Below are 14,051 nucleotides of genomic sequence, written 5' to 3'. Positions count from 1 at the left end.
GGAGGACATCTCGGAGAGCTGTTGTGAAATCTTGTCCCTGGTACTCTTAACCCCCTGAGACCAGGGCAGGGCTGCACTGGTCTTAAGAGGGCTTCTGAGTACCAAAGACACGGTCCAAGACTGTCTCCTTGCCCTCTCGAGGAGGGATCTCTGGGTTGGAAAACCCGTTGAGAGCCCTCATTAGAGTCAGAACTTGCCAAAACACATGTTCTGACTCTTGCTAGTCTCCTCCTGCTGTAGGACTTGCAGGGAAGTCTCCTTCTATCCCCAAAGGCTCTTCTTGGGGAGAGTCGCGGACATTCCCTGAGTGGCTAGCTGGCTCCATCCTAGTCTTAGTAGAGGACTAAGGCAATGTTTTGGAGTCCTTAGATTCCTTCCTGGGAAGGATATTGGACTCCAGCATTGACGAGGGTGGCATGTTCCTTTCAATCCCCAACTGAGTAGAACCCTCAGCGCAAAGAGAGGTTTCCCCCATTGGAGCGATGGGGGAAAGTCTCTCTTCGCGTGATTCCCTTGGGGACGGGAAATCTTCGGCCGAAAGGGAAGGAGAGGAAGATGAGGAAAAGAAGGAACCTGCCTTCGAAGGTCTGCATGGAATCAGTTTCGCCCTTGGGGAAGTGCCCGCATCTGGAACTCCCCTCTTCCTCTTCACAGGGGTAGAAGAAGCCATGGTTCTGTGTCCCAATTCAGAGAGGACAGGCTTGAAAGCCTGAGCTACGGCTCTGATCAGGGCACTGAACCAGGGCTGTTGGCTAACAGACGCGCTGTCAGACATACCCATTGAAGGGAAAGGGATTGAAGGATCCCTGGGAGGAGTTACTACCATTGGTGGGTTTGCCTGTGGTAGCTTTGGATCCTGGACCCCTCTGGAAGTTTCCCTTCCCGCACAATGCGCGGTGGTATGCGCTTGCGGGGAGGGGAATGAGGCGATGGCGACCTTGCCGTACGTTGTTCAGTAGTCTCGGACGCGTGAGGATATTGACGCTCGCGCGAGGGAGAATATCGGGCCTTGCGCACATGAGACTGTTGGCGCACGCGCAGGATTATGACGTTGAGTGCGCGACCTGTGCCGGCCGTAGGGGGGGCGGTCGCATCCCTAGGAGAGGATGGGCGCGTGTGCACAGGGCGCGCGCGCATCCTTGTGGATGTGCATGGGAGAAGCATGGCGCGTTGGTACTGGTTGACGCGTGGGAGAAGGCAGCATTGCTGACTTCCCGGAAGTCCTGCTTTCCATTGACAGTTGGAGCGCAGGTTTTACCTGGCGCATAAGGTGGTGCGCAGCATGGCGCGCAGTTATGTCAGATGTTGGGCGCGTATGCGCATGGGCAGGAGAATGTGGGCGCATATGCGCATGAGGGCGCGCATAGCGCGTGATGGAGCTATGCTTATGTTGGAGCGTATGCGCATATGCTCTTGATGCCCTATGTTAGGGTTATGATGAGAATCCGCGGGTAGTGATGGAGCTATTAAAGAGCGATCGTCAGGTCTTGTGGGTGGATATGTTGTTGGCGCGCAACAGCGTGCTTAGGTGGAGCCTTGTTAGGCCCATATAGAAATGGAGACGGCAGGTCAGCAGGTCTGTCGGGTGGAAAGCTGACGTGTCCTTCAAAAAGACGACCATCCACCGAAGGAGATCGCGAACGATCTGCAGAGAGGTCCAGGACCAATGCAGGAGCAGTGATGGATGATTTGTCTACAGGCTCCTCTGCGGGGGACAACATCGAAGATGTTAAACCAAAGAGGCGCCTCCTCACCACAGGTGAAGGAAGGCCTCTAAGGCGAAGAGGAAGGCGAGCCTTCCGACGAATCTGCCCTCTGGGGGGCGTTGGATCAGCAAGCTGACCTTCTGCAGTCCTCCGAAGAGGAGTCTCTATAAGTGAACTCCCCCGAGGGAAAGAAACACTAGCAGGAGAGACTGACGATGGACTTAGTTTCTCCCTCGTAGGTTGAACAGGAACGGGAGAACCTAAGCCGTCAGGTACCGTAGAGTTTGGAGTGGAAGAGGTGATGGGTGATACCGCATTCGATACCTCTGACACCACAACGTCAACAAGAGACAGAGGATCAACCTCTGACGGTGACGACGAATGCTTGACAGCGGCACCCAATCGGATGTAGTTAAGCAAAACCTCCTTGGAGGGCGAACCCGTAAGCCCCAAGGAAACCAAAGCTGGAAAAGGGAGGTTAGTGACATATCCTCCCCAGGGGGGAGAGGTGGAGCTGCTTCGCTAGGGGAAGCAACGTCATCTCTCGAGTCCCGAGGTTGATAAACAATACATCGGTCTACGCTACCACTCGACGGTCTCTCGAAAGAGACCGACCGAGTGGGAGCTTCAGAGGAGGTTTGGGCAACGGAAGGAGAGGCCTTGGGTTTTTCTCCTTTCGAAGCAACCTTCGAAGGAGAAATATCCAGTTTGGATTTCTTCTTCCGTCGTCGCGAAAACCTCTCCCACTGGGAGGTAGACCACTCCCTACACTCACTACACTTCTTGTTGCTATCACACTGTTGGCCCCTACAAGAAGGACAAAGGGCGTGAGGATCAGTCTCAACCACCGACATGAATGTTCTACAGGGGCAGTCAGGAAATCCAGGGCAGGTGTGCATGATCACAGAGGCCAACTTCACATATACAGAAATAGAAAAAGAAAAGACAAAAGCAATTAAATGGCTGCCAAATGACGGCAAAGATGAGAGCGGACACGTCCGACCACCAACCGAGCCGAGACCAAAGTGAGCTCAAGCACAGGTGTGTGAGAGGGGGGCGTAGCAAGCTACCCACCCCTAACCCCGCTAACTAGCGGTGAGGGTAGTAAACCCTCGTTAAAAATTAATGGCTCGTCATTTCAGCTACGCCGAAAGTAATACCCCCTATTAAGTAGCGTGGTTTGTATTCCAGTTACGGAACAAATCCTTCCTTCCTTCTAAAAATCCATCACATGTAACAAATTGCCAACACAGTCATCTAAAAGAATAAACAAAAGATTAAAAACGCCAGAAAGGGGTGTCAGAAGGACTGAAAAGCAAAGCTAACTACCGCAACCTTGTGAAAAGTTTGATCAACCGTATTCAGCTTCTCTAAAAACATACTCCTTTTAAAAGATGAAGGTTTACATTTGTGAATGAACAAACATTAATATAAAAGACTACGTTAGGTGAACAAGGACAAGAACAAGATAGAAACCACAAAAATAATTATCATTACCAAATCAAGTGTAGGAAACTCAACAAAGCAAATCATTCCAACAATGAAGTATATACCAGCTGCACCAAGAATCATAAATCGATAGAAATTCAGCGTTTCCGTATTTTCCTGTAGAATCTGTTTCTGGCCCTTTGTTCCTTGCTTCCCAGGTTTAGTGGTCTGAAAAGGAGGAACAATGAATTATGCTTTTACTACAACTCTGTTTTTATGAAAGCAATTTCTCAAAGTTATAAATTTAAAACAATATACTGTATCTGGAATAAAAAAAATCTAGAATACTGTGTAGTACAAAATTGAGCCTTATGATGGAGAAGGCAGGACTGTTAATTAAGTTAAACTGCATACCTAGTACTATGTACGGGATGGTAAAATATGGAAAAATGTGAAAGCAAAGGATGGTCAGAATTATGAAAAATCTTATACAACATGTATAAAGAACCAACTGAACGACAGTGCCAGAGATTAATATGTACATCGGGAACAAGAAATTTCATAGATCGCAAATTTTTGTCCAAGAAATTAATATGAAAGTGTAGCTCAAGACCAACAGGAAAACTATGCTCAAAACATGGTAAAAATTACTAATTTGGAAGTAATTTGTATTTTTTCCTAAATACAGTATACAAACCTGCAACTATTTATAGGGGTATTACTTTTGCCATTAAGATTTTTAGTTATTGGGGGGGGGGACTAGTAACTAACCCTCTCACTCACACACCTGGGCTGTGAGCCTCACTTTGCTTGGAAGTAGGACTTCAAGGGGGACTGGTGCAGGTAGGCCAATCTGTATAAATAGCTACAGGGTTTGGCCTCAGGTGCATCCACATGTTGCAGCAGCTTTGTAGGCATACCCCCAATGATGAACAGGCAGGGGGATTGGCTGTCCTAGTGATTGCGGTCGCGGCCGCCACCTCTAGGCCGTTTCCCTCCACGTTAGGACTTAGTCTTTTCCTGTCCTGGGTATGAAAGGGTTTCTTAAACACTCTTTCTTCGCTGCCATTTTACTTGTTGAGGTCTTAGGTTGGTTAGTCTGCGGAGGAGCAGGTGGTCTCTAGGGCCGGGATGTCAAGGCCCAATGGAGGAGGGAGTCCTGATGGGTCTTCCTCCATCTCTCCGCAGTTTATTCGACATCCCTGGGCTCAAACAAAGAGTAACCCTCCAGAGAGCAGTTCCGGAGCCCTGCAATCTCAACATTAGGAACTTGGTGATGGAATCTCTCGGCTACCAAGTCCCTGCGCTTGAGGATGGTGTTTGCCAACGAGTCCACCACTTGGTGTGCTAGGAACTCCAGGGTACGGGTACCTGAGAGAAGAAAGGTTTCCATCTCCTTCCTGGCACTTTCTTTGGAAAAATCCTCCGTCCGTACCAGGATCCCTGAGGATCCCAACCAAAGATACAGCCAAGAAGTTTCCCGCATGGCATACTTCGCAACCTTATCCTGGTATAGAATCTCTGCAGCCAAGAATGTTGACCGACGGCCGGAGAGCCTCTCTAGAGAGACCTTCTTTGTCAGTTTCTCTAACGAATGGTGAAGAGGAAGGGCTGGGCGGGGCTCTTCCAAGATCTCGTAATATCTCCTCTGTTGGATACCCGGAGGTGGGAGTAGCTTGGAGGAAGAGTCTGATCAGAAGGAAGCAGAGAATTCAGAGAGTTGGGAGGCAACCTTACGCTGGGCACTCTTCAGCCCCTGAGACCATGGCAAAGCTGCACTGGACTTCCAGGGCTTTTAAGTGCCGAAGACACGATCCAAGACCGTGTCCTTGCCCTCTTGAGGAGCCATCTCTGGGTCTGATAAACCATTGAGGGCCCTCATCAAGGTCAGAACATGCCATAAGACATGTTCTGACTCTCTCTGCTCTCCTTCCGATCCAGGACTAACAGCGAGATCTTCGTCATCCATCGCCGAGATCTCGTCCCGGGGTAGATCGTGGTCAGTTTTGGGTTGACTGACTGCAGACTTGACCCCATCTGTGGGTGTACCAGTCCTCAAAGAGGATTTTGGCAAAGTTTCAGTCTTTGACTCTTTTCTGGGAGGAAGATGTTTCCAGCATTGAAGGCCTAGATGGTCCGACCTTCTTGGAAACCTCTGAAGCTGTGACACTACAGTCACGTGGGAAATCTCCCTCCCGAGCTGGTAAGGGAGAGTCTGGCATAAACTCTTCTTCGCGGAAGCCTCTTGGCTGAGGTGACGATGAGCCAAGAGAATGAGGGGAAGAGGAACCAGAAAGGTTAGCCCTTACCCTAGATATTCTCACCAGAGTCAGTTTTACCCTCGAAGATTCCATGACTTCTGCTACTCCTCTTTTCCGCTTCCGTGGGGAAGCAACCGTGGTCCTTTGCCATGTGTCTGAGGGAACCGAAGACTCTTTCGGGAGGCTCCCGGAAGCCTCCGAAAGACGTAAAGAAAGAGGGGGTCCGAAAACCTGCATTACTGCTCTGACTACGGTTCCAAATTATGGTTGTCTGCTGACGGTGGCGCTGTCTGACAGATCCCCTGAAGGGTTGAAGCTGAAGGGTCCCTCTGAGGAGTCTTGAGGTCTAAAGCAGAAGTCTTAGGTTGAGTTGAAACCCTCCAAGGGGCAGGCAACTTTGGAATCTTGAACTCTTCTAGTTTGCCCCTTTCCTACTTCCCCAGCAGTCGCGCTGTTATGTGTTTGTGGGGAAGGGAATGGGGCGACTGTGACTTGTGGAGAAGAAGCCTACTTCTCCTCGCAGAGAGGACTAAAGTTCTTGGAGGAGATGACCGACCTACCTTTACGCTCCTGTTCAGTTTCCTTGTGCACACCTAACTGTGGCCGAGAGGCCTTCTGTGACTTCTTGGAAGTCAAAGGCTGACGTTGTCCACTCTCCTTTCCTCGATGTTCTTGGCGTTGAGCAACCAAAGGTTGTTGGAGCATTGACAATCGCTGGCATGTTGGCAAGTGTTGACGCGTTGCCCAGCATTCAAGCGTCGGCTAACGTTGACGCATTGGAGAGCTCTGACATGTTGGCAAGATGGCAAGTGCCGACACGTAGGTGAACGCTGACGTGAAGGTGAAAACTGCTGGTGCGTTGGCGGGCACTGAAGCGTGGGCAAGGGATGACGCATAGGCAAGCGTTAACGCTTAGGCGAGCATTGACAAATAGTCGGTGCTGGAACCGTAGGCGCCCTACGAGAGGGAGGATGTAGTGTACCTGAAACACGAGCAGGTGAATGATGTTCTGGTGTGACGCATTGCTTTGGTAAATGGCGAGAACAGTACGTGAGTACGACACATAAGGAATCGGCACGTTGGTAAACTGCGATGGGAGGATGAATGACAAACGGGAGAATCATGCGATGGGAATGATGGTAAAATCCAATCAAAGGATCGGTGATAATCGGCAAGCAGGTGATTGGCAAGTGATAGGTTTGCGAGCAGTAGGTCAGGAACCAGGAGAGCTATGAACATGAGGTCGGCGAGTAGGCGAACGGCGAGTCGATGGTCGGCGAACAACCGAATGTGGGTCAGGTGACTGGATGTGCCCTTTGGAAGGGAGAACATACTCAGAAGAGGATCGCTAACGATCCTTCAACATACAAACGAGGGTTCAGTGACTAGCAGCAAAGTCCAAGGAGGCAGGACGAAAAGGTTCCTCCTTCGAGGAGGAATGCGAAGATGAGGCTGACGTACCAAAGAGATATCTCTTCACCGATGGTGAAGGAACACTTCTAAGGCGAAGTGGCGGACAGGTACAGCGGGTCTACGACCACAGGAGAGGGAGGATCAGCAAGCTGATAAGAAGCAGCAGCAGGCCTCCAAAGAGGAGTCTATGAGTGGACCCTTGGGAGGAGGAAACACGTGCAAGAGGAAAAGCTTAGGACTTTTCTCGCCCACCCCTGAAAAATGGTCAGCAAGGGGGAAGGCACGGGAAGGCACAGTCTTCAGCAGTGGCGGAAGAAACAGACGAAACTGGAGAGTCAGCTGGCAAGTCAGCAGACGAAGACTCTGACACCACGACATCAACGACGGCCAAAGGGTCAACCTTCAACACTGACGAACGCTGCAAATCAGCACCCCAATGGGGACGTAAAAGTACAGTATTGACACAATACCATGTTACACAAGGGAACAATGGTTTACAGGCAGTTGGTTGAGGTCAGCTCTGCAGAAGTTCCAAGAGAGGAGAGTATGAAGAAAAGAAGGAGCCTGTCATTCTCAATCATTCATTCCGACTAATCTCGGGTAACCAATGCCTCAACCACCTACTACTTGTTGATCAAGGAGTTTGAGGTGTTAAGCTAGTTGTTGGGCAGCCACCACAAGACCAATGGAAAAAGTTTCCATGCTCCTGTGGATTACGTCTTGCAAGTAGTAGGCGGTGAAGTCGCCTGACGCTTCCACACACCCGCCTGTAGAACCTGCACCAGAGTAGTTTTGTTTGAACACCAGGGATGAAGTAATGCCCTTAACATAATGTGCTCTGGGTCAACGTGCTGAAGGAGGATCATGATTCAGCGCCAGGTCAATGACCTTGCGATTCCAGGCAGAGATGGTGTTCTTCGTGATACTCCTCTTGACCTTCGCCATGCTGACAAGGAGTGCTGGCAAACGGGGGCGAGCTGCTGATGTCCTTTTGAGGTAATACAGTACCTCAAACTCCTTCCAGGGCATAGCAACAGTTAATCTGGGTCATGAGTTACAGAACAGACTCGTTATCTGGAAGGAAACAAATCTAGGATCCGCTATCCCGGATTTTAGAGTCTTTGCAACGAACTCGGGGACAAAGCTGAGGCTTATCTCTCCCCATCCCCTTGAATGGGCGATGTCATACTAGAGACCATGAAGTTCGCTCACCCCTTTGGCTGAAGCCAAGTAAGAATATCGTCTTCAGAGTGAGGTGGCGATCAGTTGCCTGGCATAATGGTTAGTAAGGAGGACCCTTCACGGACCGAAGGACCCGAACCATGTTCCATGGAGAAGGTTTCACTTCCGATTGGGGAAATGTAAGTTCATAACTTCGTATGAGGAGAGAAAGTTCCAGAGAAGAGGAAATATCTACTCCTTTCAGCTTAAAGGCGAGACTCAAGGTTGAGCGGTAACCATTTACTGATGAAACCGAGAGGAGCATTTCCTCCCGTTGATGCACAAGGAACTCCACTATTGCTGAAATAGTGGCATCGAGAGGACATTCCACTTTGCCTGGTAGACTGATGCTGATGACCTTTGCCAAACCCCAGCCATCCACTTTGCAACTATTGCAAAAATCCTCTCTAAGTGAGGGGGTGCTGGATAGTCTCCAGGCGTGAAGTTGTAGCAAAGCTACGGGTTTGTGGAATATGTTGGCATGAGGCTGTCTGAATAGATCGTCTTGTGGAGGGAGCTCTCTTGGAAGCTCTGTCAGGAGCTGCAGGAGGTCTGGGAACCATCCGGATGATCTGGTCTGGTTGAGTACTCTTCTCATCATTACAGAACAGGGAAAAGGCTTAAACATCGATGTTGTCCCACCATTGTAGGAATGCATCTAGCCAGAGAGTCTTGGGGTCTAGGACTGGGAAGCAGTACAGCAGAAGCCTGAAATTTAGGGACGTTGCCAACAGGTCTAGAGTCGAGGAGCCCCAAAAAAGTCAGGACTTTGTTGGCTACTAAATGATTCAAAGACCACTTGGAGTCCACTATCTGAGTCGCTCTGCTCAGATTGTCTGCGAGCACATTTGGGCAAGCGAGCTGATAGGTCACCGAGCTGTCTTCTGTACATCTCAGGATCTCTATTGCCAGATGGGATAAAGGCTGCGAAATGGTACCGCATTGTTTGTTGATGTAAGCCCCTACAGTACTGTGGTGTTGTCACTTAATACCACAACCAAGTGGCCCGCCAGGAACTGTTGAAACTATTGAAGGGCCAGGAAGGCCGCCCTCATCTCTAAGAGATTAATGTGCTGGTACTTTTCGGATTCTGACCATAGGCCTGAAGTCGTATGGTGCAGCATGTGGGGCACCCCTTCTTCTGATGTAACTGAAAAGAGCATCAAGTCCGGGGGAACCAGAGGATCAACGCCCTTGAGCATATTCTCGTCTGTCACCTACCATTTGAGGTCCGTCTGTTCTCCTAGTCCCATGGGGACCAGGATGTCCGGGGAATTGATGGCCTGATTCCAGTTGGACTTTAGCCGCCATTGGAGAGATCGTATCCTGAGGCGGCCATTGGGAACTAGACGGGCCAGAGATGAAATGTGCCCGAGCAAACACAACCACCTTTGGGCTGGGAGTTCTTCTCGTCTGAGAACAGTCTTGCAATCTTCTTCAGTATCACATTCCTGTCATCTGATGGGAAGACTTTCTGAAGATCAATGTCTATTATCATACCTAAATATACCAGTCGTTGAGAGGGAGACAGTGATGACGACTTGAGGTTTACCATGATCCCCAGATCTTGGGAAAGCCTCAGAAGTTTATCCCAGTGTTGAAGAAGGGTCTCCACCGAGTCTGCTAGAATCAGCTAGTCATCCAGATAGCGTAGGACACAGATGCCGATTCTGTGAGCCTAAGATGACAGTAGGACGAACATTTCATGAAGAATTGAGGTGCTGAAGAAAGACCGAAACAAAGCACCTTGAACTGGTATTCTTGTTGTCGAGCATGATTCTCAGATACTTCCTTGAAGACGGAGAGATTAGGATATGGAAGTATCCGTCCTTTAGGACCAGTGTACACGAAGTATTGTGGTCTTATCACTTTTCTGACCGTGTCTGCCGTCTCCATAAACAAATCTGAAAGGGAGAAAGGCTTGCCAGCGGCTTGAGGAGAAGCTGCTCCTCTAGGGGAAGCAACAACCAACCCCTTCCCGGTGCCCTGGGATTGCCAAGGAAATAAGCAATAAGCGCTCCTACTCGCACGTGCTTCGTGAGAGCACGCGCAAGAACAAGCTTTTGAGAGAGATTAAGGCAGTGGTTCCCAAACTGGGGGGCGCGCCCCACTAGGGGGCGTGAAGTCATCTGCTCGAAATTACTTGTTTGATAGAATAAAATCATTAAAAGAACAAATATCTGTCATTACATACATGCATCCATCTCACTAAATTTGACCAGAAATTGTGACTTAGTCTCATAAGTATTTCCAAATATTATATGCCATGTTTTCAAATTATCTATTCTTAAAATTGCAACTCAATTTTGCCAATTTGCTAATATTCAAACTTTTTTTTCGCTCACTTTGAACCAAATGTTTCGTTTTTAGTTACTGGAATGTACTATTATTTGTTTGAGTGGCTTTCATTATTAAAATGTAATACAAACAGAAATCTATTTTCCTATACAATGCTTGGAAATAAATGTAAGAATCATTTCATATAAAAAAAAAAAGAGAGGAGTTGGGGGCGTACGGGTCTACTGGAAGCAAAAAGGGGGCGTCAGGTAAGATAGTTTGGGAACCACTGGATTAAGGGGTGCAAGAAAAAGAACTCGCACCGCTCACCCCTGAGGGAAAATGAACGTACTTAGTCGTCTTCTTTCTACGCCGCCCAAACTTCTCCCACTGGGAGGCAGACCACTCCCTACACTCTGCGCAGGGCGAAACCTGCACGCAACAATGCCCTAGGCACGTAGGACACAGAGAGTGCGGGTTGGTCTCTAACAACGACATGAAGGTTCCGCACACGGCACCCTCTCGCCCTCGACACATTCGCATGATGAAGGCGATCGCAGAAGGAGAACACGAACACCTGGAAAGAGGAAGCAAAAATCAAAAAGTCCAATGATATTCAGGAGGAGAGCAGACATGTCTGATCTCTTCCAAGCCAAAAGAAAAAGTGACGTCTCTCACCGCTGTGAGAGTATACATAGAAGCGGCTGGGTACCCCCCAGCCACTCCCAGCCAATCCGCTAAGCGGTAAGGCAGAGTTGCCACCTCACAAATAAAGTCTAATGGCTACCTCCAGCTGCCTCTGAAAGAATATCCACATAAATAACGGAAGGTTTGTTAGTATGGGAACAACTAACCGAGGCCCTTTGCGTCATTGGGTGTAAGAGGAGATGATGATTATGATCGTAAATATAGGATACTTTCAGTAGCCTACTAGTGAAGCTGAAATTCGCTATGAGAAATGGCCAAGCGCTAGCTAGTATTTTTCTCTATGTTTAAAAGGGGCTGGTGCATCATAACTTACGTATCGGTCTATTGAAATGTGAAGTCTACCTCTCACTCTTAAGTCCACTGTTTACATCTGGGAGACAGATGTCGAGTTACTGCGCGTGGGTTGCTTGCATTCTCTTTGGCCCGCTTTTCTGTTTTTTTTTTTTTTGTATGACAATCATTACGGGACTTTTTTAATCAATAATTTATGTCCAAGTTCCCGATGTTGTTTTACAACAGCCATTTTTTTCCCACCCTTCCCTTCAGTCTGAGTTATACCACCATCACATAAAGACGTCTCCAAGAGGGAACTTAAGGGAAGAACAATCAATTTCAAAATCTAAATTTCATCTATGTCGGCAATTAAGTAGGATGGAAACGCTTTCTGTTCAGTGTATAACTATTGCTACTCAAGTGAAAATAAAAAATAACCCCGAAATAATGAGCTACGGGGATTGTGAGCGCAGCTCAAAATTACCGCTTGCCAGTATATACCGATCTAGCAGTTTTTATTTTTCCATGAGTGAAGTGAACCTACGGCGAAGCAAAAACCATTAGAAGGACGTGAAGTGAATCATAGATAAGTATGATACTTTAATTTTTAGCCACTTACAAGAACCATATATTTTTCCAACTGGTTAACTTGTGTTTTATTTGGCATTTCTGACCATTATTATTCCTGTAAATCACTCTTCTTTTGGCATTTCCCCACCCCCAAAAAAGCTGTTTCCCACTGGGGTTCACCATAATTGTCTTTATGTAAGGGGGTTCAAAAACTCATGAACGGGTGGTCTGCCCCAATAATCATGGTCAGACATGCATATAACACAAGATAGCGAGGAGTAGGGAAAGTATACGGTTCATGTATTTGGCTAGAAATTAAAGTATCATATATTTACCATTATCATAATCTAAGGATTGGGTCTTTTCGGTTTGAGTGCCTATCGAATTTTAATGTTTTTTTTATTCCAATGTATGTATTTTGATGTGGAAAACCCAAAAATGATAACCATTTTATGGAGAAATTATTTATTGATGGATGTGATAGGTAGTGGCTGTAAGGGGGGGGGTCGCAGGGGCTAGGCCTAGGTAGGGGTACAGGGCCCTAGGTTAGGTGGTTGTATTAGGTTCGGTAGTGTCCCGAAAATCACTGTGGCCTTAAGGGGGGGTCGCAGGGGGGGGGCGGAGGCCCCCCCCTGGTAGGCCTAGGTAGGGATACAGGGCCCCTATGCTAGGTTAGGTGGGTTTTCTTAGGTTCAGTAGTGCCCTGAAAATCAAGAAAGTGCACAGAGAAATCGCAGCATTTCAGTAAGATATTGATTGATATAAGCCAATTCAAGTGTTAATAAATAATTTCTCCACAAAATGGTTATCATTTTAGGGTTTTCCACATCAAAATACATACTTTGGAATAAAAAAAACCTTTAAATTCGATAGGCACTCAAACCGAAAAGATCCTAAGGATTTATTTAATTTACTTTATTATAATGTAAGGATTTATTTGTGATTGACTTTTTGTTTGAGACCTGGGAAGGGGGTGGGGTCTGGAGAGCTTACCCCATAACTAGGTCTATGACCTGAGAACTACTCTGTTAGGTTAGGTAGGTTTTTTAAGTTTGTGGCCCACAACAAATCTCGAAAGTGTTATATAATCACATTTGGTCTTATCTTCGCACACCCAACCTCCCAAGTTCACACCTGTGTCTATCAAGAAGGGGGGTCCATAACGGTAGACCAGCTTATTTGCAGTGGAAATAAAAGTCAAATTCCTTGGAAACACACTATTTACTGTAGGAAAAGCTGTGGTTCCTGATACAAAAGCTGTCCTGTCTTGTTCTATAATTTCACCCATAATATCTTTGTCCATTCCTCAGGTTAAGGGGTTCAGCATAACTAGGCCTATATCCTAACATCTGTATCCAGTCTGTTTCTCACTCTTGAAAAAAAGTAAGATTCTGTTACTTCTGTTCATTCTCCTTTTTGAGGATGCTGTTAAGCCAATAAAAAACGTAAATACTTACCATCATTTTGAAAGATGTTGAGAGATCAACTAATACACTGGCCGGAAGGAAGACGTTTTTTAAAATTCGACTGACTGAAATAAGTTTTCCCTGGTGAAAAATTGTGAACTTGCTTATGAATCTAAGACATACTTACAACTATACAGTCGGTAAAGTATAATTAAAATCTTTATAATTTTAACACTGTCAATCAATAGGCTAAGGGTTAGAGTTTCAGCATAAATAGGCTTACCTTACTATCTGTATCTAATTTCTCCAATAAAAACCAAGATGCAATCAAGTTTTTGTGGTTATTCTCATTTCCGATGCGAAGAAAATAGGATGAAAAGCCTATGGACGATACATAAAAAACAGTAAATATTTACCATCATTTTGAAGGTTGTTGGGAGATGAACAACACTTGAAAGAGAAAGATAGACTGGTGGAGACTGGAGAGTCAGTGCAGTAGAGCAGTTTGTAGTTTGCAGTCGTGTCTGACGTTTGTTATCTGACTCAAGTAACTTGAAGTTTTACCTGATGAAAACTGTGCGATTGCTTGGCATTACAGAACACGTAAATTCTTACAACTGCAGGTGAGGTGTACATTAATTAAACATTTTATGTCTTATTTCTACCCTTTGAATTGTTTGAATTGCAGGTGTCAGTATAATATAATTTTTCAACGAAAAATAGTCTCATGTAAACGATTGCGTCATTCTTCCAATTGTGGAGATCAAGTAATATTTTAGTCACGGTGT

General features: G+C 46.9%; 1 protein-coding gene across 1 annotated transcript in view; it reads right to left on the bottom strand.

Moving 5' to 3' along the window:
- The window catches only part of LOC137654634 (transmembrane protein 208), a 73,201-nt gene extending 59,361 nt beyond the window's left edge, over positions 1-13,840 (bottom strand). Inside the window, exons 1-2 of the mRNA XM_068388439.1 lie at positions 13,680-13,840; positions 3,204-3,362 (exon numbers count right to left, since the gene is read on the bottom strand). Of these exons, the coding sequence (XP_068244540.1) occupies positions 3,204-3,362; positions 13,680-13,685 (165 nt within the window). The 5' untranslated portion in view covers positions 13,686-13,840. The remainder of the gene's footprint in view (positions 1-3,203; positions 3,363-13,679) is intronic.
- Between the last annotated feature and the right edge of the window lie 211 nt (positions 13,841-14,051).

Source organism: Palaemon carinicauda, chromosome 1 (genome assembly GCF_036898095.1).
Source record: "Palaemon carinicauda isolate YSFRI2023 chromosome 1, ASM3689809v2, whole genome shotgun sequence".
Taxonomy (NCBI): Eukaryota; Metazoa; Arthropoda; class Malacostraca; order Decapoda; family Palaemonidae; genus Palaemon; species Palaemon carinicauda.
The sequence above is the reverse complement of the archived record's forward strand: the minus strand, read 5'-3'. Positions and strand labels throughout refer to the sequence as shown.